Here is a 22,291-nt window from a genome sequence, read left to right as displayed (position 1 = left end):
ATATATCTTAATTTTTGTTCAAATACTGATTTCCCTTTGCTCAAATACATTAAATTTATATATTTGATGCCAGCACTATGTAAATATGCAGATGAGTCAAAAAAATAAGCACAGTGCCATGCAAACAGAGGGATATATTCCATCAGCTATTTATATATTCATTGTAATATTAGTACATTTTAATACTCACCATTTTATTAGGAAACTGCACTGTACTATAGACCCAGAATCATTGGATTTAGTTGACATAAGCAGGACTGACACTCTCCCTGCTCTTATCTCACTTGAAAGGTTAAGTTTTACCATGAGGTTTTGCAAAGGAGATGTTCCTGCCAGTGTAAGAAACATCACTCCATAAAGTCAGAAAGGAACAGTCGTACGTCTTTCCCATGTCTGACAAAAATCTTTTAAATCTTAGGTTAGCCAGATGCTAGTTAAAACACATAAATTGCCCTTTGAGGGTAGATTGGGACATACTTGGCTGAAGAAATGTCATTCTTCCTAGCCTTATGAATTTCTTACTTCGGAGGAGGGACCCTGACCTTGTATCCAATGGGCTGGTGTGGTATTACAAAACACCACCAGTAAAAAGAGTAGAAAGTCTCCCTTTTTTTTCACTGGTCTTACTCTATGAAGTAAAGAAAAGATTCCTCATTTCTTTCTTACCCTAGAATCAATCAAATATTGCCTTTCAGATACAGATTTCTTGTGTGTGCACTAGCATTTGTACCAAGCTCTTCTTTCCTTTTCTATAAGAATCCCTCTGGCACACACTTGCTGGTAAGTATAAGTGATGTGTCTTCATGAAACTTGTAGTTTTTTCCTCTGTTTGGTGCAGTGCTTTGGGGAAAAAAAAAAGGCCAAACATGCATTTACATACATTGAAACTCATAACATTTATCTGAATTTCAAAAGAAGGAAGGCAAGTTGAATTTTTGGTACTCTTTGAACCTATTTCCCTAATTTTTCAAATGCTTTGTGCCCTACTGTTTTCAAGAATATTGCTGAGGGAGATGCCTAGAGACTACACATAGGAGTTGTCTTGACAGACAGTACAGATCTATTTTACATCAGTGCAAGGATGGAAAAAGCCAAAACCATTGTCTCTGGATAACTACTTTTTTATCTTTGCAAGAAAGATTTGTATTTGCTTGATAATTTAAAATGTCCTGAAGTTTTGTAAAATTACCATTAGGGGAAAATTCAATGTAATTTTGCCTAGGTAAAAAGATCCAGTGACTTCTACAAAATGACAGGAGCAAATTAAAAACACGTGGAGTTCTTCACACTATGTTTGCTCATTCTTTTTTGTCTCCTCTTACAAAAAGTCTCACTTGAAGCTGAATATGCTGTAGTCTTGCATAAGTTAGAGCAGCCCTAATGTTCCTCTAATTTATGATTGTTGTCATGGGCTGTCAGCTCAAGATTCCCCAGAGCACAACCAATTCTGCTCCTCAGCTTGCTGTTATCACTGATAATACAATATCAGCAGTACAAGGGGAAAAAAAATAACAAATCAGGCATTTAACACAGCATAAATCTGATTTAGGGTACAACTCAGGTGGTACCTACCTTCCAGATTCAGAGTCACCACTGCCGTGTCATCCTCCAGTCCCTCGATCACCTCACATTTGTACCTCCCGTAGTCCTCCAGCATTATGTTTGTGATTACAAGGGAGGCATCATTCTCACTGCTCTCCCTCAGGAACACCCTCCCGTGGTAGCTCCCGTAGCTCTTCCTGTGGTGCCCCATGGCCACGAAAACATCCAGTTCCTTGAGGTAATCATAGGTGAGTTTGGTCCACTTGACCCGGATTTTGTGGGTTCCTGAGCCAGCTGTTGATGTGTGTTCATGGTAGAATTTACATGGCAATGTGATATTGCCACCCCGGTGAGAGAAGATTTTGGCTTGTTCTGCTACCACAAGTAGACGGGGTCCATTTTCTGCTGGGATTCAAGGAGAAGAACAAGGGAAAACACCCCCCCCCCAAGAATTAGTTTTCCTTTTACAAAATGGCTGTGATCAATGCCATAACAACCATCAGCTATGTTATACATTAGGTCTGCAGGGTCATTAGGTCTGGAGTCATTTTCTACCTATGCAGTAGGAGGGTGAGCAAACCAGTTGTAAATAATTATTTACTTAGCTGCAAATATGTCTGTGCCCACCCCATATAGGCAGAGGCCATCCTATATACCCCACAGTCATGAAGTTGTGTATAGCTGATGGATGAATGTCATCATCCATAAAAGGCTCCACATAAACTTTCCATGTTTTCCTGTGGGTTGTTCAAGAGTTGTGTCTCAATGCTCTACATTTTTTTTTCATTATTTAATTTTTCTCCATGGACTCAGCTTATTCAGGCAATAGCGTACAAACATCCTCACAGTCTGGGATGCAGTGAATCCCACTCACAAATCAGAAAAACCATCACAGTACCAAACAACACTATTTATATTGATGAAAAGTGTCAGCATAATTCTAAAATAAATATTTTAGATATTTTTTGTTTGTATTTTATTCTAACTTTTGAGTATGAGTTCCTCTTCTGACCAGAGTAAGGAAGTTCAGTTTATCTTCAAATGTAAAATCTGATCCTCTGCTGCCCACTTTCTTCATCATCTCAACTTGGTTTTTCCTCATCTGTTTTTTCTGATCTCCTTCAAACTCATCACTATTTTATCTCTGATACTTTGATCTCACTTTTCACTCAAACCTGTATTTGACTGTCTGGCTCTTCTCCTCACCCCAGACTTCCTGCTTTCCTTCTCCCTACTAGGTCACTACAGCAGATGTTGCTCTGTGAAATTATTACACTTGTGACAGTCAGCTGGAGCAGGTGCTTGCTTCCAATCCTGAGTCTCTGGGGTTTTTACAGGGAAAACTCTGGGAAATGCAGATGTCATGTGGCAGTCAGCAGATGTGTCCAAAAGTGGGAATATTCCCTTCTTCTCGTAACTCTTGCCTTTCAACTCATGCAAAGTTTGCAAAGCTGATTGAGGAAGCTCAGTGATTCTGTTGGTGTTGCTGCCCTCAACCACTGAGACATTGACTGAGATCAGCAATGAATCATCAGCTCACTGGGGAAACATCAGTCTGCGTTAACAGGTTGTGAAGAAAGACTTTGCAATCCCCCATGTGCGTTCAGCAAGTAACTATAAAGGCTTGGAAATGTAATTCCTGGCTCTGAGGTTCAGTCTGGCTCTCTCTAAATTCAGGAAAAAGCATTTGGGATAAGCTTCCAGAAGCAGAGGCTGCTGAGAGGATGATCCTGTGAAGGTCGGCAGCAATTTTCTGCTGGCATCCCTGGGGATGAATATGGATTGGCCAGACAAAACCACAGAAATGCATAAAAAATATCATCAGCCAGGGACATGTGGATGACTGGAGGAGGGGAGGACTAGGATGGAGATGAACTGACAAACAAGCTTTAGGTGATGAGTGTCCCACCCTGTCAGCTGTCTGTCCACAGCACTGTAGGAGTCTCTGGTGTGTCCACAGCTGCAGGGGGTGAAGGGAGATGTTCAGATGTGTAGCTCATAAGTATCTCCAGATAGTCCCAGGCTTCTGAGCCTTGTTGGCAGGTCTGCAGCTGAATAATATATTCACCTAAATTGCAGCCTCAGCTGAATTTCACTCCCTGTCCACACTAACTACACCAAGTAGCAGAGGGGACACCAGGGTAATGCAGTATTTTGTGGTTATACAAACACATTCAGGAGTGATAATTGCAAAGACAATCTTTCTGTGTCCAAAATGTGCACCTGTTTAAGGAAAACCAGGTCTGCCAAAGGTATAGCTCTTTGTCAGGAGGTGCTGTGTCAGGAGCATTTCTATTGCCTGTGTGGGACAAGGCCCCAGCTTCCTCAAGAATGAACAAGCTGGAGCACTGAAAGGTGTTTAACGAGGATGAGTGGCCTTCCTGCCTGGTGAAAAATCATTGCTGCAGAGCAGGTCCCCTGCAGCCACATATAACTGGTGTTCTTTCCCACTGCCTTTCTTCCCAGAGGCTTAGGACTGCTCCAATAACCCATCTTCCCCCTTTCAGAGGAGAGCATTCAAGGAGAGAGGTGATCTGAGGCAAGGCACCATGGAAAGTGTTACCAGCAGTTTCCACAGGAGGAGGAGAAGGAGGAGACAGCCAGCACAGTTTTTCTGTGAATTTTCCTGTTTCCTTTGGGGACAAAGACATTCCACAGACTCCTGTACACCTTGGGAGGAGAAATGTTATGCTTTGGGGTGGTTATTACCAAGAAATCTGAATAAGAGCTCAACTATGTTAGGTCTTTCATACTGGAATAGTCAAGTTAATACACAGTAGCAGGAGGGAGAGTCTGACTTAAGCTGCTAATGCTCTGTCTTTCTAACAACAGTTCTCCTCTGCCAGCAAGGCGTGGAGACTTGCCTAGAGCACTGTCATCTCTGACTCCAGCATCAGCCTCCTAATGGGGTGGTGTTTCCCCCTCCTGGCTGCTTCCCAGCTCTTCTGGCCCTTTGCAGCAACCATTACCTGATGACAACCTGGGAAAGGAGAGGAAAACCTGGCTTTTCTTATCACAGATCATGTCCCAAGTCCCTAGAGACTCCAAGGGAGATGCAACACTTGAAATATGCCCGTGCCCTCGAGTGTTCTAAAAGCTAGTTCTTTTTTACACAAAATGAGATGATGTGCCCTTCTGGCAGAAAATTATATTGCTGCTGCTCCCAGATCTAGGGAGTGAGGAGGAATCTCTGGCTTTCGAGGCAAAGAAAATATCAGACTGGGGAATGATGCATAGTTTTTGTTTGGGCTAGAGGATACGCAGACAGCAGGGATTCAGGATTAAAAATGAGGGGACTGGGGTTTGGCAAGAGGTCAAGAGGTCTTTATTGTCCAGTAGCCAGTCAGAAGCAGGGCCAAATTGATCTAACTGCACATTTTTGGGGGTGTGGCAAAAAGAATGGTCTCGCTCTTCCTGGAGTTGATGAATTAAAAAAAAAAACAACATCAAATCACAACAAACCAAAGACAGAGTGAATCAGAATCTCTTAATTTACAATATATTTAGCACTCTGGATGCAGCTCTCTGGCTTACTGCTGTGAAAGTCAGCTCAAATGAGTAATGACTCCTGCTTCCTGGGATCCTTAATACAATGAGTACTGATCTGTTGTGATCTGGTCATGGAAGATGGAGTTAACACTTTTTTGAAGGGTTGTCAGAGTAGCTCCCTGACTGATTTCCTCATGGTGTTTCTGACAAGTCTTTTCCTCCTGAATAAAATTATCTTTGTTTCTAAATGGAAGGAATATCTAAACAAAGACAACAAGAAGGAAAGGCATGGGACACGTGAGTGCTGTCACAGAGTCTAGCATGTCACTTGAGGAAGATAACAGATCTTTTTCCCTAGAAGTAGCATCAGAGAATTTATAAGATGAATGGCCAAACAACCGTAAGCTCTGAAAACCTCAAATTAAAGAGGTTTTAACCTCTTTAACAGGAGCTCTCTGCAACAGGATGGTTTGGATCCTTGCTGGGGACAAGGCAGATCACTGGCATGGCCACTCCAGAGCCTCAGAGGGTGGACAAATGGTCCTATGAAACTTCCAGCTGCTCATTCTCTTGGGAACCAGAGATGGCAACAGTCTGGTGATTGGCTCTGGTCTCAGCTCCAAGGGCAGAAGCAGGATGAGAAAGGTTTCCCAGGTGGGGCTTTCGCCCTTCCAGGCATATTTTGCATTGTAAAACAGGCAATAACTAAGCTGTTAACACAGGAGTAGGCACCACTGGTGACTAATTTGTTGTATTTTTTCCACTTCTGCTTCCCTACTATGGATTCTGATAGGCTGTGGCTTTTAGTTAATTCTCTTGGTGCAATTAGATGGATGACAAAGGCAGCATAATGAAGATACAGCCAAGCCAGCTAAAAGAGAGCTTGTCCAAGCTGTAGAAGATGTCCAGCTGTGCAGGATTACATACAACTCTGGGAGCTGCTTTCCCAGGGAAAAACTGTGTGGCACAGATGAAAACTTACTTAAAAACTTGCTTTGCTGTATCTCAGTGGTGCCAAATCAAACAGGTATATACTGCAGGCGAAAGGGTATCTTACAGCCTTAAGTAATGAGGCATTGCAGCAGCAAACTGTCCACTCGTTCTATCTTCTCCCTCTCTATTTCCTTGGCTTATTGGTTTAGTTTCAAATTTTAGTGCTGGACGCATTTTAAGATATTTTTTTTTTGTCTTTTCAGTAGTGACTTTTGGGTTGTGCCAGGTTTTTTTGTGATTGTTTGGGTGGGTTATTTTTGGTTTGGTTTTGGGTTTTTCTTTGCTGTGCGGTTTTCTTCTTTTTTCCTTTTTAATTTTTCCTTCTTAACTGGCTTCTGTACTCAAGAAGGATAGCAGGCCAGGTTTGTAAGGCCAAGAACACAGTATGGGGCAGAGGGAAAGGGTCACACCACAACCCTTGGCAAATAGCCTTATCCACTTTATCCACCAGTAATGTCCACAAGCTTATGCTGACCTGGCTATGAAACTTGATTATTCCCATATTTTAATGGAAAAACTTAAAAAGTGATAGTAGAGAACAAGACATGCATTTTTACAGAGAAAAAAAAATCATAAGGTCACATCATGGATGTGTTTTGTCAGATAAAGTCACGTACTGCCCAAAGGTTCCCACTGTTAGCAAGCCCTTAGGTTGATAATATTGTTTGCCATTCTACTTTAAATAAACACAGAGTTGTTTCTTGCTTTCCTGTGGTGTTACCAGGGTCTTGAGCATAACTCTCATGCTAAAATATCCTCACTTTTCCCATAGCACTGGCATCTTGTGATCCTAACTTGCCTACGTAACAGCCATAAATAATTTATGTGATAACAATAATTCCCACTTGCTATAATATCTAAAGAAAGTGCATTATTGATATAGTTGTATATGGATCTATTACTCAGAGAATTCTGAGGGAAGAACATGAGGAAGAATTACACACACACTTTTTTCCACATACTTCTCGCACATTTTTTCTATCTGTGTTTTAACTAACTAACTTTTTACTGTTGTTTTTGGGGAAAAAAGTGTAAGAACTTTTGTATGTCATCTGTAAAACTAGTAAAAGTTGTTCTTTTTTGGCTCAAGGATAAACGTCATTTTGATTGTGTCATGAGAAAAAAAAATAGGCTCCAAATCCCATGTTCCTACCTCTAAACTGACAGGACAGAATACTCCCTACACATTCCTTTTAAGTTTAATTGGTAAAAGAGATATTAGATAAATCTTAATTAAAAACTTCAGTTTCCAAATAATAGGACAGCTAAAAATACCTGTTTTATAAATGGCAGAGAAGAAATCTGTCTTTATAACAAAGACATTACAAGACTGAGATAAAACATTTTTTTAGCGGATTCCACTTACTCAACTTGAGTAACAAGTTGGGGGGAACTGTTAAAGAGGCCATATTAACTCAAGTTTATGTTTCTGGGAGACCTAAGAGCACATAAAACCATCAGGGAAATAACAAACTTCAGCTCCTCTAAATTATTGCTCAAATAAAATTTAAGTGTGTTTTGCTTTGGTATAGATAAATTTCATGAAGATCAGGGCTCATAGAGCAGAACAGAACAGAAATCATGATCATTTCTCTGCACAGGAGTTAATCTTCAGGGGTGGCATTAAGACTGAAAAAACCAAAATATTACACATAAACGCTGAGGAGCTTTTCCAGTTCTTTAATTAACTTTAAATTATTTATTTATTTATTTATTTATTTATTTATAAAATATTGAATTAGACTGATGAAACAAGTAAAGGCAAATTAATAATTTAAATTTATGCTTCATGTAAATAGTTTTGCTGCTGTAGTAATATTTTACAACCCAAATATCCTGATACCTATTGCTTTAGGTCTCATCCTGAACATGCAATCCTGAACGCCTTTAATAAAAACGCTATGAAAACAGGAGGTGACGCTGCTCTTTGCTGTCATTTCTATCACCTGTTGGTGCAACAGACCACAATCTGTAGAGCAAAACATGATGTGTGGATATCAAAGGAGCAGCTCAGTTACAAGAAGAGAAAGCACAATGGATCATGGCATTACCTAAACTGTCCTGAATGGCAACAAAACTATGAAGAAATTTTAAGTGGAAAAGATAAAGGCAAGAAAATGGAAAGAAGTGACAGATAAAATCATTGAAAAAAGGAAAAATGCAGAAATTTGGGCCAAAGGAAGGAAGCCTAAAGGAAAGTGGAAAAGCATAAAACTTGGGAAGACAAGAATTAGTGTAAGAGGTCAGTTCAATAGTGTATTTAATCTCTTATCATGTTTTTTTTTTTTTTGGCTATCCATTCCATGTGGGCATATTTTTTTGGTGTGTGCAGAGGTCTTGATAGGCAAAGGGATGCATTCTTGTACCTCAAAGGTAAAGAAATGCTGCATAATACAAACGTCTCATATCCAGAGAAAAGCTAAAATTTTAAATATTGATCCTTCACAAACCAAACTTTATGTTTTCATCGCTGCCCTTTCTTGCTGTATTTCTAAAACCTGAAAAAACTGGAGTAATTTCTAACGGCTCTGGCTGCCTCAGGTAATTAACTCAGCAATTAGTTCGATGTCTTGGTCAACTTTGCTTATGTTGCAGAGCAGCTACACACAGAAGGAATGTTCTTATCTCTGAAGGGTACTCTGCCTCTTTGGGTAACTGATCAGCAAGTGGCACCATGAATAGTTTAGGGAGATACACAAAGTGAGCACTGGGAAGAGTTGTCCTCTCTCAAGGGTCACAGAGTCCTTCAAAAATCTTGTCTTCAAAGGAAAATATTAGTCTCTAATTGCACTGATATACTTAGACCAGTGTTTTCTTGTTGTGGGCATTTAGGTAGCTAATAATAATGGCCAGTCTTCGCGAACGAAGATTTGGGGAAAGGTCTTTTACCTTTCAAGCCTGCGCAATGGATTTTTTAGGTGAGACACAGCATGCGCTGAACTGAGCCCACCCTTTAATCCTAAGGTTCATCTGCCGGGGCCAAGCAAGCTTGGACAATGGCAGTGAAGTCCTCAGGACGTAGGTTTGTTTAGAGTGACCTTCTCATAGATGGATGGCCTCACAGGGCTAACGAGCTCCATCTGCCTGGGGGACTGGGAATCGAACCTGGGTCGCAGCGATGAGAGTCCTGCATGCTAACCACTAGGCCACCAGGGGTCCCATTTAAGTAGCTAGGGGATGCTTTAATCCCATTTTTTCATTCACTGAACGATTTCTTCATTTATAATTATGACTTTTTCTAAAGAATGGAACTAGTATCCCCCTAAAGCACACAGAGTTTTTCTGGGGTGAGGGGGACTACACATCTTCTTTAAATGCAGTACTCTCACTTTTTTATCCAAAAAAGTGAAACTAGAATGATTTTTTTATGCAGACAAACTACCAGAGGAAGGGGATATGGTCAGGCAGCCTGGGATAACAGAGCAGCCTGACCAAAACCATGAAATCCACCACTGGCTTCAGCAAGGAAAATAAAGTCACAGGCGAGATAAAATGCACCTTAAGATATTTTTATAAACTTTGTTCTCAGTATTGGAACAAAACCAAAGAAGAAAAAGATAGAAACAAAGCAATTGGGCCAGAGGAAATGAGCTGCAAGGAATACTGTGAAAAGTTGGGAGGTAAAACAATACAGTCTATGAAATAGCTCGTTCTGACTAACAAATGCTAAGTTTGAGAGAGATGGCAGGAGTTTTTAATAGTAATGGAGGGGCAGCAAATTGGGGTAAGTAGACCTGGTGGTAGAGGTATGACCTCATCTGTCACTTTAAGACAGTACCATATATTTCTACATGGCAGCAAAATAACAAATACATGTAAGGAAAGTAATTCAACCATTAACAATCTGATTAGTCTGACCTCAACAGCAAACAGGGCCTTAGAACAATGTTTGAAGGGAAATTGTTGAAGAACAGATACAAAATATGAGAAAGAGGGATAAAATGCAGTAGATACTTAGCAAGGGGTGTCAGACTACTTTGATATCAGCTATATAATAAAAGTAAATGTATAAGTTCAGGGAAATGTGATATATCAATTGCCTGCAGCTCAGGGTGATAATGGACAATACATGAAAAAGGCCAGGGGACTGTCTCTTGTATAATGTCTGAGTCTTTAATATTTCCACTAATTTTACCTTATAAAATAATTGTGACTATTGAATTAATTAAATTTTCACATGGCATATTAAACAACACTGAGGGGAAGAGAGTGGATATTTAGAAAGTCCGAAGAAAGAAGGGTGAAAAAAGAATGATAACATTTAACACTAAATGTATAATCTAGATTTTTAAGGCCCAGTATGAAGACCTGTTGATATAAAGCTTTTACTTGTTAGTTGCAAGTGACAATGAGGGACATTGACTACTAAATACTGTCTATCACAAGAGATTATTAACCAGCGTTGCAGTGCAGGTGGGAAGAATGCAAATTTGATCTGAGGTCTGAAGAACAATGCATTGTTATCCGGAAAACAAAAATACTAAAGGCAGCCAAAGATTTTATCTGGAATAAAATCCTGGCGGGGTGCACCCAAGGAATATGAATTTGAATAAGAACCAGTGTAGAGATGAACTGCTAACATTATCAGGTTACAACATCAAATTATAATTGTAGTCTGGAGGTTATACACTTAGAGAAGAATTTGAAAAAGTATACTCAAATGATAGCTGTGAGGATATGGTGTTATTAATATTTTAAAGTGAACATCAAAGAAGACAAAGTGTTATTTGAAGCTAAAAAACAACAGTAGGAGAAGCATAAGGTCATACAATAAACATGGAGAATTAGGAGAGTATTTTTCATACCAGAAAAGCAGGATGCAGTCAGGAGATCTGAAACCAACCTCTTTTATGAAATTAAACTTAGCCTGCAGGAGATTACACGAGGTAAAAAATGGGGAATATAAGACAGTTTCCTTCACTGCCTCAGGAAATCTCTTTCATTGCTGTGTAAGAATTAACTACACAACATTCACCCTCACCTTTTGTAATTCCAAGGCATTCCCAGGCAAGCAATCCAGGAGGAGACTAGCTACACATGTCTTGGATTTCAGATGAGGAGAGGGACGCCAGACTTGTTAATGTGATAAAAAATACCTTTTGTATGAAGCTACAACACGTATGTTCCACAGTGTTCCCTGATCTCCAGCCCATTTCCAGGTGTAGAATATTGTGTTTATGCAGCTTTGGGGAGGGAGGAATCCCAACCCTGATGGAATTCCACAATGCAGAGAGGAATAACAAAAATTACATGTGAAAATGCCGAGTTCCAAGCAGCTTTAGTCTCTCTGATTTGTGTTCTGTGTATTTCAGAGCCTGAACTAGATGATGTACAAAGCTTATGGTAGAGCCCAAATTTAAGGCTTTATCCAGCTTTCCTCGTAGGAATAAACTCTTGAGGTACAGGTGAGTTTCCATCGACTGGGAGAAAGGTTCATCTTGAAACTTCTGTCAGTTTTGAACTATTTGGCACTTGCACTGTACACATGCTGTAGAGTTGCTGATAAGTGAATGTATGACTTGTGAATTACACTGAACTGCTGACTAGTCCACTAAGTTAACCCTCCAAGAGATAAAGTTCAGAGAAAAGAAGCTGCATTATACAAAGGAATCTGCATTATACAAAACATAAATGTATGTTTATTAGAGATTGATGTCTAATTTGAAATTTGCCCTGGGGATCAAATGTTCATCATCTCACAACAGTTGTATGTCTTCATTTTGATCTAACACATTCATTTGACCTTCATCCTGAGAGTTTGCTCAGAGGGAAGGCAGCTCCTTGTTATTCCTTGTTTGACCTTGACAATCCCAGCGCCTATTTTAATAAATACGGGGTAGCTTTAACTTCTATGACTCTCCTGTGAACTTTTAAATGCTCTGCCTTGCCCAGTAACCTGCTCTACCTTGGCAATTCATGTTTACACAAACACTCAAATAACAAAATTTGCCAGCTGTTGAGAGAAAGAATCAAATTTTGAAGAGAGAGGGAGTGGGGGGAACAATAATGCTGTGCTTCTTAATTTTGCAGAATTTATTTAAACCAGCCCCAAGAAACATAGGAGTGAAATGGGGAAAATCCTGTTCATTCTGCCTGTCCTAACAGCATAAACCCCCTATTTGTTCTTGTAGAGGATGACCCTCAATGACTGAAGCTGGGACTTTAAAAAACAGCTGCATTTTGCTGCAGACTCAAATCCTGCCACAGCTATAAGCTCTGGGATTCAAACATGAACCAAACAGGATTGTGCAGGAGGCCAGGATAATATTTAGTGTGAATTAAAGGTATGAGGAAAGGCACATTTTTATCGGGGTAAGTTACTTTTTTTTTCTGGTTTAAATTGTGAAATTATGATCTCAAATGTGCTGAGACTTTTTAAATAATACACAACAATAAATTTGTGTACTGTGAAGAACTATGTATGGCAGATCTCTTAAAATCAAATCTACTTCACAATAAACTGAAGTATTTCAACCCACTGCAGTTGCTTGTTACTTTAGGATGCATGCTTTTTCCCTTTGTCTTAAATCATGCTGTACTTTACTGACTAATATTTGCAAGGTTTTGACTAAGTGCTATTAAACAGTGCAACTTTCATTTTTTTTTTACTTTCCTTAGGAGTAATAATAGTGCAACAGAACCAGAAAAGAAAAGGTTTGGTTGCCAGCAATAATAATATTTAAAAAAAACAGTGTGGCAGCATAAAAAAATAATAAATTATGAATCATTAAGCACATTATTCTGTCTCCCTCAACAACATGAAGATACTGGTATTTTCTCATATATTTCCTTACCTTGAATGTGAACAACTCTTTCATGCTCCAGACTGGAGTTGTCAGGATGAGGTTCAGCCCAGCAGACAGAAATCAGCACCAGAAAAAGTAGATTCTTCATCTTTAAAGCCAAAAGAATCTTCTTCACTGTAAGGGCATCACACAAGGGGAGGTTTGTGAATTTTTGGAAACCTTTCCAGTGTTGCACTGCACAACTTGTTAGAGCACTGATCTTATGAGGGTTTGTAATGTATTTAACCCACTCAGCTAAGAAGGTTAGAACATCTGCTAAATTTTTGGGTGTGAAGGTTAGACTTTTTATTGTGGACTTCAATTAAATGAAACTGGCAATCCATATTTAACTCTGCCTGTGCAGAAATACAGCAAGAAAAAATGAGAGTGCACAGACAAATATTCCTAAAACAAAACTCCTTGCAAGACCATACCTGAGCAGTATCTGTGTTTCAAAACAGGTTCTGGTGTACTTTTGTTTTTCCAGACCTACTCTAGACCTGGTCTGAACATACAATTAAAACAATCAAAGCTGTATCACTGTGTCTATATCCACTGCATGATGCAATTTGCTGGTGATAGACTTTCAAGATTAAAATAACTTTCTTGTAGGATTTGGCATTTCAATCAAGGCTGCAATTTAACTTAACTGTCAGGGTGGCAAGGTTGCTTGAGCTAAGTAGTAAAGATTACAAAACATTTATTAGGCTGACTAGAAAGATCCATTTTATTTCAGATCCACTTACCATCTTAAAAGATGCCTAAATTACACAATGAAATGTTTGAAACCATGCACAAAGTTAGGTTAGGTTAGAGTTGTATATGCTGCCACTGCAGTTGCCCTGATTGATTTCTCGTTCATTTCTACCTAGAATGCTGACGCACTAACTTAGTGTGCCAGGTAGGGTCTCTGCAGTCAGCAGAGCTCAGCGCTGCAGGGAAAATCTCTGCCAGCCTCTGAGAAGTAATTAGGCAAATGAAGACCTGAAATAGAAAAGGAGGCATAAAATACAAGAGGTTGGTTTTATGTAGAGGGTTTGGACTGCTGTGTGTTTTATAGCTATACGTTTCATTACTCTTATTTCTTGAAATAAAAGAGAGCTATTTCCCAACTTTGCCTTTCAAGAGACTAGGGTTTTTTTTCCCCCAATCATCAGATAATGGCAGCATTATTAATATACTTTCTAATGCAGAGATAATTTTACCCCCCCCCATTTTCTCTATCAGATTTAGAAACACATAAAATTCGCAGGGTACTCAGCCAAAACCTGGTTCAAGGTGTGAGTTTCACAAACAGTCCCTGTCTCCAGACACAAGCAATGAATTGTTTCAAGTCTAGATCCAAATACTGTAATATGAACCAACCCCTACTACAGACTGAAATGCAGAAATGTCATTGCCATTTTTTCATATCAGAACATGCCTGTTACTTGCCTGCCCTTCCATTTCTTCAAAGCCAGTGTGGGAGGGAGATCAAAGCCAACTCAGCATCCCTTAATCCTTTCTGTGGAGTGTCCAGAGGTAGCACAAGTGCTGCCTGCACACTGTTTTTCAGGTAGTCCACACTCAGTAACTTAAGGCCACTCCCTCTTTCCTGGAAAGCTTAGGAGGCTGGTGACCTCCATTCTGGAGAGCAAGGACATATATGGCTCCCTCTAGAGCACATCAGACCGAGCCTGGCCTGTCTGAAGGGTCACACAAGGGCAGCTGGGTGTTCCTCCTGCACTAGGGGACTGCTGGCCTGGCTGCTTGGGAGGGCGGGACACGCTGGTGTAAAGACACACTGTTCTGTCACTCACAAACCCCATATCAGCCACACCATGTATTTCCTCCAAGAGTGAAAAAGGCTTTGGGTTTGGGGTCTATTTTTTTTGGCTGCTGACTAATATCTATCTAATTTACCTATCTAATTCTTTCTCTCCTGGACCCAGTGACAAAAGCCCACAGGGGCTCTGCAGACCTGGAGAGCCTTAACTGCTCATTAACACTTGGCTTCTACCTCTCACCATAAACCTGCTCTTTTCTGTGGCAATAGTGAAAAGAAATAGTCACATAACCACATTACATGACCTTTCTTGGGGATGGCATCCCCATCTCCACCAAGCTCTAAATGCACAGGGAGTGAGGCTCTGTTGGGGAGTAAGATCTGCCTTCTGGTTACATGGATGGAGAAATCCACATATGCCTCCCTTCCTTGTCAAAGTCTCCCTCATGGGGGAAATTCCTCCACGTTGCACCATCAGGTGGTGATTGTCAGAACAAATAGTTTCAGGTTGAGCGTGATGCACTGAGGGCAGCAGGATACACCTTTCAGTGTATCAAGCAAATATCCTGTTACTCTGCAGAGTTTATGTGACAGCATCACACAGGGAGGATGAGAGCCAGGTCAGTGATGACTTGAAGACCTGTTTTTCCTTTTCCTCAAATATCCTAGATGCAGCTGGACAGTTTTATACAATTCATGCCACAGACATGGACAAAATCAACTTTATGGTTAAAGACTGACACATTTGCTTCTGTGTTTTTTCTGGAGCAATATACCCAAGATGGTGGTACTTCAGATTTGTTAATAGCCACAGATTATGCCAAGTGCAACAGCAGCTGAGAAAATATGTGTATCTGATGTGAGTTACAACCTTATACCACTCTCCTCCTGGGATTCCCCACAATGGGAGCCACGGCATTGAGCCAGAGACACTTTACAAGGCCAAGAATCTGACCCCTGGTGTTTTGTGGGTTATCCAAAAGGCAATTAGCCAGAAGAATTCACATCCTCAGTTCTAGCCAAAGCTCCATTTCTGCAGCAGTCTGGGAAGACCCCAGGGGAGACATGATAGGTGTGGATGTTTCAATATTAAAATTAATAAAATCTTGGCTGGAAGTAAGTGATTTTTTTTTTGTGTGTGTGTAAGAAATGGTAATGATTAGGCATACTCAAGAAATTCACACTAGTTTCAATTCTGCAGTTTATGAATCTCCTGTCTCTCTAGACAGGGACACATAGAAGCTGAGAAGTGGTTTTTAAAGGGAGACTTCAAGGCTGAGGGAAGTGTTCAAGGTCACTGTACATTCAGTGTTTAAATTCTCAAGAACTCTCCATTCTCGGATACAATTTGAAATTTTGACATTAACTACCATTTTTTCACACTTACCCAGTCATAATTCATCTACTTCTGGCAAAACTAAAAGGTTGTAAAACACCAATGTTTGTGTTTATGTTAAATATTATTTAACATAATGTTCCAAAAATTAACAGAATTCCTTGAGATAATTCAACTGCATAATGGACAGGCATTTCTCTGAAAGGCAGAATACTGAAAAATAGCATTGCAAACCAATGTCTATTCTTAATAAAATATTTCTTATTTACTCCTGCAACTACTCTCTGGCTACAGAATATGAGAGAATCCACTGTGTGAAGGCAATGTCCACCTAACTCAATATTCTCGCTCTGGTAGTAGTTAATAGCCTTTGTTGTGGAACGCCTTTGTTCACAGCAGTTAATTTTGTCTTATATCACATACTAATATATTAATATATGTGATGCTTGTTCCCCTGAGAAGAAAGGACTTTTCACTTTTCACTGCCTGAACTCACAATGGCACAAGAGCATATGGTGGTACAACCATCACCTCATATATCCCAGCTGCTGGCACTGTCATAGAATGGATTTTATCTAATTCATAAAGCCAGTAAAGGCAGGGAACAATGATATCTAAATCAGGCAACAGAATCAATAAAATCAGTTTATAATATAATAATTTGGGGTTGAAACAGCCCCCAGATTTGTGGGTTATTCACATCCATGCACAAACCTACTGTATAATATAAGCCTTTACAGGTCCACTCTCTGTGGAGCTCTGATCCTTCTGAGAACTGGTATTAAGCAGAGAGAAATTAATACTAATGGAACAAAATATGTGTATTTTCAGGGAGATGGTGCCAGCTGCAGTAATGAAGGGTCTCTCACCTTTAGACACTGATGGTAGATAAAAGAATAGGAGGAGGACCAGTCTAGGCAGTACTCACTCTCTTCAAAAGCCTTTCCTAAAACTGAGAAGTTGGAGAAAAATACCTCAATCTAGCTGATCAAACAGATTTCTGGTCTGTCCCATGTCTCCTAAAGATCATACTTTATAGACAAGGATAAACAGCTGGGTTTTGAGGCAACTGAGTCAAACCATAAGAATGGAATTTGGCTGCAGATTGTGGACACTTAAGTTATTGTGTCTGTAAGTGAAACATTTACTTTTCACTAGGAGTCCAAACTACTGTTAAGGTCAGTTTATATCTAACCAATGTGGTCGGTGGAAGGTAGGTGTGTGTTTAACTGACCCAGGATACCTTTTGTCTAATAATTTTTGCCTTTCAGTAACTACTCCTATCTCTTTCAAAGATCTTCCATTCTCCAAAGACAAAAGTAAAATACTCAGTTCCAGCTACAGACTTGAGACCTCAGTTTACAAAATCAAAAGAAAATACACTTCTTGTCACGATTCCCCTTACACCATCTACTCTGGATTCTGTTTTTCACTCATTTTGCTAAGAAGACAAGTTTTTCTTGGTGAAAGAGTCCCCCAGCTTGATGGAATTAAGGCAAGACAGATCCAGCAGGCTGGTCCCTAAGCTGAAGGGTTCCCACATAGGACATTTTGCTGATGCCACGGCAAGAAGAAAGAACAATTGGTAGCATGAGAATGATGATGTTTACATTCTCTATTAGAATGACTTATAGCTGGCTTTCCAAGTGCTCCTCCCATGACACTTCATTAGTTAAGGTAATTTGGAAATTTGTGAGGCTGTGTGAGACTTGGGGCCATCCAAAGTGCCAGACGGCTGCTGTCTGGAGAGCAGGTTGTCAGAGTAGTTCTCTAACCCAGGGCAGAACAGTTCAGTGCAAAAGCAGCATGACCATTCAAAGGCATCTGAAACCCCCTGCAGACTATTAATTCCTTGGGAAGAATACAGATAAATTGCTTGTAGAGAGAAAGAAAATGTCTTTACGGTTTTTGAAGTGTCTGCCTTGCATTAGATATGAAATTTATTCCAGATGCAGGGGGGCAACAGTACTTTTGACTTTATTCATGGGGTATAGCCAAGGTCATGTGGTCTGGCTTTAGGACTAAAGGCTAGAAAATTTGGTACTCTAGGTTGGACACAAACAGGAGCACAGAAATTGTGCTGTAAGGTCTATCCCTGAAGGAGTACTGACTACTCAGTTCTTGGAGTAGTTTTCTTTCTTAGTTTTGTTGGAGTTTTGTTTATTTACTTGTTTGGTTTTGGTTTTGATTTTTGTTTTTTAAATAATGAACTATATAACTTGATCTCCCTCATTCGTTTTTCTTGCCTTTTGGTCATATTTACAAAACTGGCTTTTCATCAGGCCCTTGCTGCTTTCTGGGTCCATTACTATCACCTAAACATCTTCTTCAAGATGCTTTCTTGGTGAGAGTTATGTTTCCCAATGCCCTGCATAATTTCTGCAAGGCCACTCACTTTGGGAAAGTTCTGCCAGGGTTTTTTCCTGCTTTTCTAACTTTCACCCTTATTGATGCTTCCAGTTCTACCCATTCTTTTTGTGATCCTTGGATTTCTACAGGGACACAAACATTTTAAATTTCTAGTGCTCTATCACCCTACCAAAGGTAAATGAAAGCTGGATGTCTGTCTTTAGATAATTGAAAAAACAAATCTCATATAGCTTATATAATTAGGCAGGTTCTTAAAATCTGTTCTTTTAATTTGTTTACTGTTTCTCCCTCTTCTTCTTCTTCTTTTTCCTGTTTTTGAGAGTTTGAACTACCTTCTGTATCTAAACTTGTAGTGCTAGACTTCATGCTCTTAACAATGTTTAGTCCAATCTAAACACCATTTCAAATCTGTCAGACAGAATTTTTGAGGTTTTTGTGTACAGAGAAAAGGCAAAGAATTTACCCAAAGTCAACCCAAGTGAGTTGGCTTTTTGACATTTATTTAATTAGGATCATTTTCACATTTAATTAGTTCGGGCTGGGACATTTGGGCAGAGAGGCTCTAGGACATTTGCGTTACTAAGCACCAAAACAGTACTACATTTGTTGCCTCTAAACTCTATCAGATGCAGGGCTCAGGATGACAAGAAACAGGTTTTTTAACTAGTAAACTTATTTCATAATTCTCTGTGGTGAATAGTTGCTCATCCTTCCTACAACCCAAGCCAAGTCTCCCCCAGGAGACCTTCCATGCTCTCAACCACTTAAAATATGATGATGTTTTGAAGCAGACCTAAAGATGTGTCTACACAATCTAAGTCTCCTCCAATTTCCATCAAGTACATGCATAAACTTGGTGGAAAATCTGTTATTTCACATGAAAAACAAAATGAGCCCCAAACACAAGCCCTCCTATAAGGACAAAGAAAAGTTTCTTTTCTGAAATATGGCAAAAAAGAATGAATTCAAGAGAAGCCAGGAAAATCACCTACTGATACTCAGTGTAGAAATTCCATGTCACTGCAGGCAGCTGGTTTCTAAACTCATTCAAGCATTGTGATAAGTCATTAAAACCAAATGATCTAATTGACCCTTAAAATTTTGTCTTTAGATGTTTCACTCAGGAAATATTTTTAAAGTTATATATGAGCTATGGAATAGGCCAGATGATATTTGTTTTATGAGGGGGAGGTGTAACATCTCCATTCTGACTGTCCCACATTAAACTTGATGGAGTTCTCATTCCTTTTTGCCAGCTAAGCTGATGGTACCAGCAATATAAAAATTAAAATTAAACATTAACAGTGCTTTCATATCCTTTAAGGATGCCACTCTGGGAGAGAATAGATGCACTGCCAGGTTTCCTGAGTGGAAGCTAGTGCCAGTCTGCTGTAAGGAATTACCGGAAGTATAACATTTTTGTCATGGATCCTGGTGCAAAGCATAAAACAGGACTCCTTGCCCAGCCAGCCATGAGAACCTAGTCCTGTCCTCCCTCTTCTTTTTTATCATCTGCACTTTCAATTTCATTGAGTTTTAACAAGCCACTCAGTTTCCTCAAGAAATAATAGCAGAGATATAATGCTCTGCATATTTTTAAATTGCTGTTCCACATTGCCAGTGCAAGTCTCTGTTGAATCATTGTCTCTAAGAAGGTAAACACTTTAATTTTACGACAGCACTGTTTTCAGCAAACATCTGCTTCTTACTACAATGATACATAAGTTTTCTTTGGATATTTCGTCACAAAGAATTGGCTGTGGGTGTAGCCAGATCAAAGCCATATGGAGATCACTTGTAAAAGCACAATTCTTTCAGCAATATTTTAGCTGAATTTATCTGCAATCAATGCCAGAACATACTTGCTACTGAGACCACTTATTCTAAAGAAGGGGAAGGTCTAGAGGTCATGCCGTGAGTTCAGACTTTGTGGGAAATGGGTTCAACTCTGCCCCCTCTACTCCTTGTGTAGGACCTTGAAGGGAATGTGGAAGTGGTGGAAAGGGTTGGTTTTCTATTTCTAAGCTCACTGTCAGTGACACCATGACCATATTTTCTGTTGCTCAAAGGATACTGTGGAAATTAATATATTTACAGTTGAAAGGAGCTGTCACATTGCTGTAATGAGATATGTCAGTGTCTAGATCAGAAGGGGACTTCTTCGTAAGGCCATCACTAAAAAACAGCACACATTTTCACATTCTGAAGCTCCCTGTGATGGCTGTCCGCATCTGTACACACAGACAAACATGCAGATATCTACTTGTACCACGTTTCCTCCTGTTTTTCTTAAATATCTTTTCGTTGCAGTATCTTAAGCCTAAGAACACTGGAAAAACAGATGAGTCATATGATTGTTTAGTTAACATCTTGTTAGTTGAATTCTATTGAGAACATGTGAACTTTTTTAAGATTGTGTGTGTTTGTAAAAAAAAATCTATCTAAATAAAAGCAACCCTTTCAAACTTTAATGAAACTAAACAATGTCACCTCGGTCTTACGCATACACTTTTTGTTTGTTTTGGTTTTGATTTCCAAAACAATCAACAATAGTGAGAATACAACAAATTCAAACTATTTTCTGAAAATTACTTTTTAATTTGAGTTCAAAAATGCACTCGATCATTTATTAAAAAAAATAAAATATTGTTTTCTGGTTTGCAGTAATGATAACAGAGACTTGCATGACACCCTTGGTCAGTCAGATGTAAAAAGATGCCCAAAATTACTCTACATTCAAAGGTCCAGACTGCATATCTACCAGTTGCAGATATTGACTTACACTGAGTGCAGTGCTGCACTTTGAACTAAGGAATCTAACAGCAACAGAACCAGGAAAAAGACATTTATTGGATTCAAGAGGAAGAGGTAAAATGGGAAATTATTATTTAGGATAGAGAAGGAAGAGACTACTACAAAAGGAGACAAAGATTTTTAAAAAATGTGGATGGCACAGTTGCGCTAAACCTCAAAATTTATACCTCAGAGCACCACCAGATGACTTCAAGGAAGGGAATCATGAAATAAGTGGATGGTTGGGTTGATAGTCTCCAGAAAGATTGCAACAAAAAATGGAAATTTTGGCAACAGGGCTGCCAGGGAACAATGAAGAGCTGGGCTGACTACTGCATATCTCCATCACCTTGACAGTCTCTTTTCCCGCTCCATGACACTGGCAACATCTTCAGGCATTCTGCCCACATCCCTGGTTCCCTGGGATCAGAAGGGAATAGCTCAGAACGTGACACATCCAGGCAAAGGTTTGTTGGGGCAATCAGAAAAAACAAAAACTCGTTTTACAAAAGAGACCGAAAGAGCTTGTCTTGGTTAGGCTGGCAAAACACAGCTGAGGACGGATATAGTTGCTCTCTATAAATATATCAGAGAGTAAATGCCAGAGGAGGAAAAGAACGTTTCAGCTAAGATTTGGGAACAGAACTAGTGGAGCTGTAAATAAGTTCAGACTGGAAATTACATGATTTTAAGCTGTAGAAAAATGTCACAGCCTCCATGAAGACATTTTAGTATGGTGGAAAAAAACACAGCAAGTTTTAAATCACATTTTAGCATGGAGGAAAGAAACACAGCTAGTTTTAAATCATAACTTGCTTGCTCTCTGAAAAACTGCCTGGGATGAAGGGGAGCGTGGATAGGAGAGGACTAGATTATGACACAGGGGATCCTTTTTTTTTTGTTCTTGGATACCTAATTTTTGGCAAAAGCCTTAATATAAGTAGGTTAATCGATTCTTATCTCAAGCAGAATTTTTTCCTTCTCTGTTATGACAGGCACAGACTCTCCTGGTTCCTGCTATTAATGATAACATCCAATACAATCGGATGGGGCTTCCTATTGATTCACATACAGCTACCAACATGCTCCCAGTAACAATAAGCACTGGCAGCAAAGCACCTTTCTCATCACTGCGACTTCTTACAAGAGACACCTTAAAGCAGGTTTTAATATTCTGATGGTTATCTGACTCCAGTAATTTCCTAAATGGACTCCATG

The 22,291-nt window shown here is 39.6% G+C and overlaps 1 protein-coding gene across 1 annotated transcript in view; it reads right to left on the bottom strand.

Annotated features, from left to right (window-relative positions):
• The window catches only part of HAPLN1 (hyaluronan and proteoglycan link protein 1), a 54,217-nt gene that overhangs the window by 13,587 nt on the left and 18,339 nt on the right, over positions 1–22,291 (bottom strand). The window contains exons 2-3 of the mRNA XM_027709383.1: positions 12,819–12,944; positions 1,573–1,944 (exon numbers count right to left, since the gene is read on the bottom strand). Coding sequence (XP_027565184.1) covers positions 1,573–1,944; positions 12,819–12,918 — 472 coding nt within the window. The 5' untranslated portion in view covers positions 12,919–12,944. The remainder of the gene's footprint in view (positions 1–1,572; positions 1,945–12,818; positions 12,945–22,291) is intronic.

This window comes from Neopelma chrysocephalum, unplaced genomic scaffold, assembly GCF_003984885.1.
Source record: "Neopelma chrysocephalum unplaced genomic scaffold, ASM398488v2 Primary Assembly neopelma1_96773, whole genome shotgun sequence".
Taxonomy (NCBI): domain Eukaryota; kingdom Metazoa; phylum Chordata; class Aves; order Passeriformes; family Pipridae; genus Neopelma; species Neopelma chrysocephalum.
Note: the sequence above shows the minus strand (reverse complement) of the source record. Positions and strands in the feature narration are given on the sequence as shown.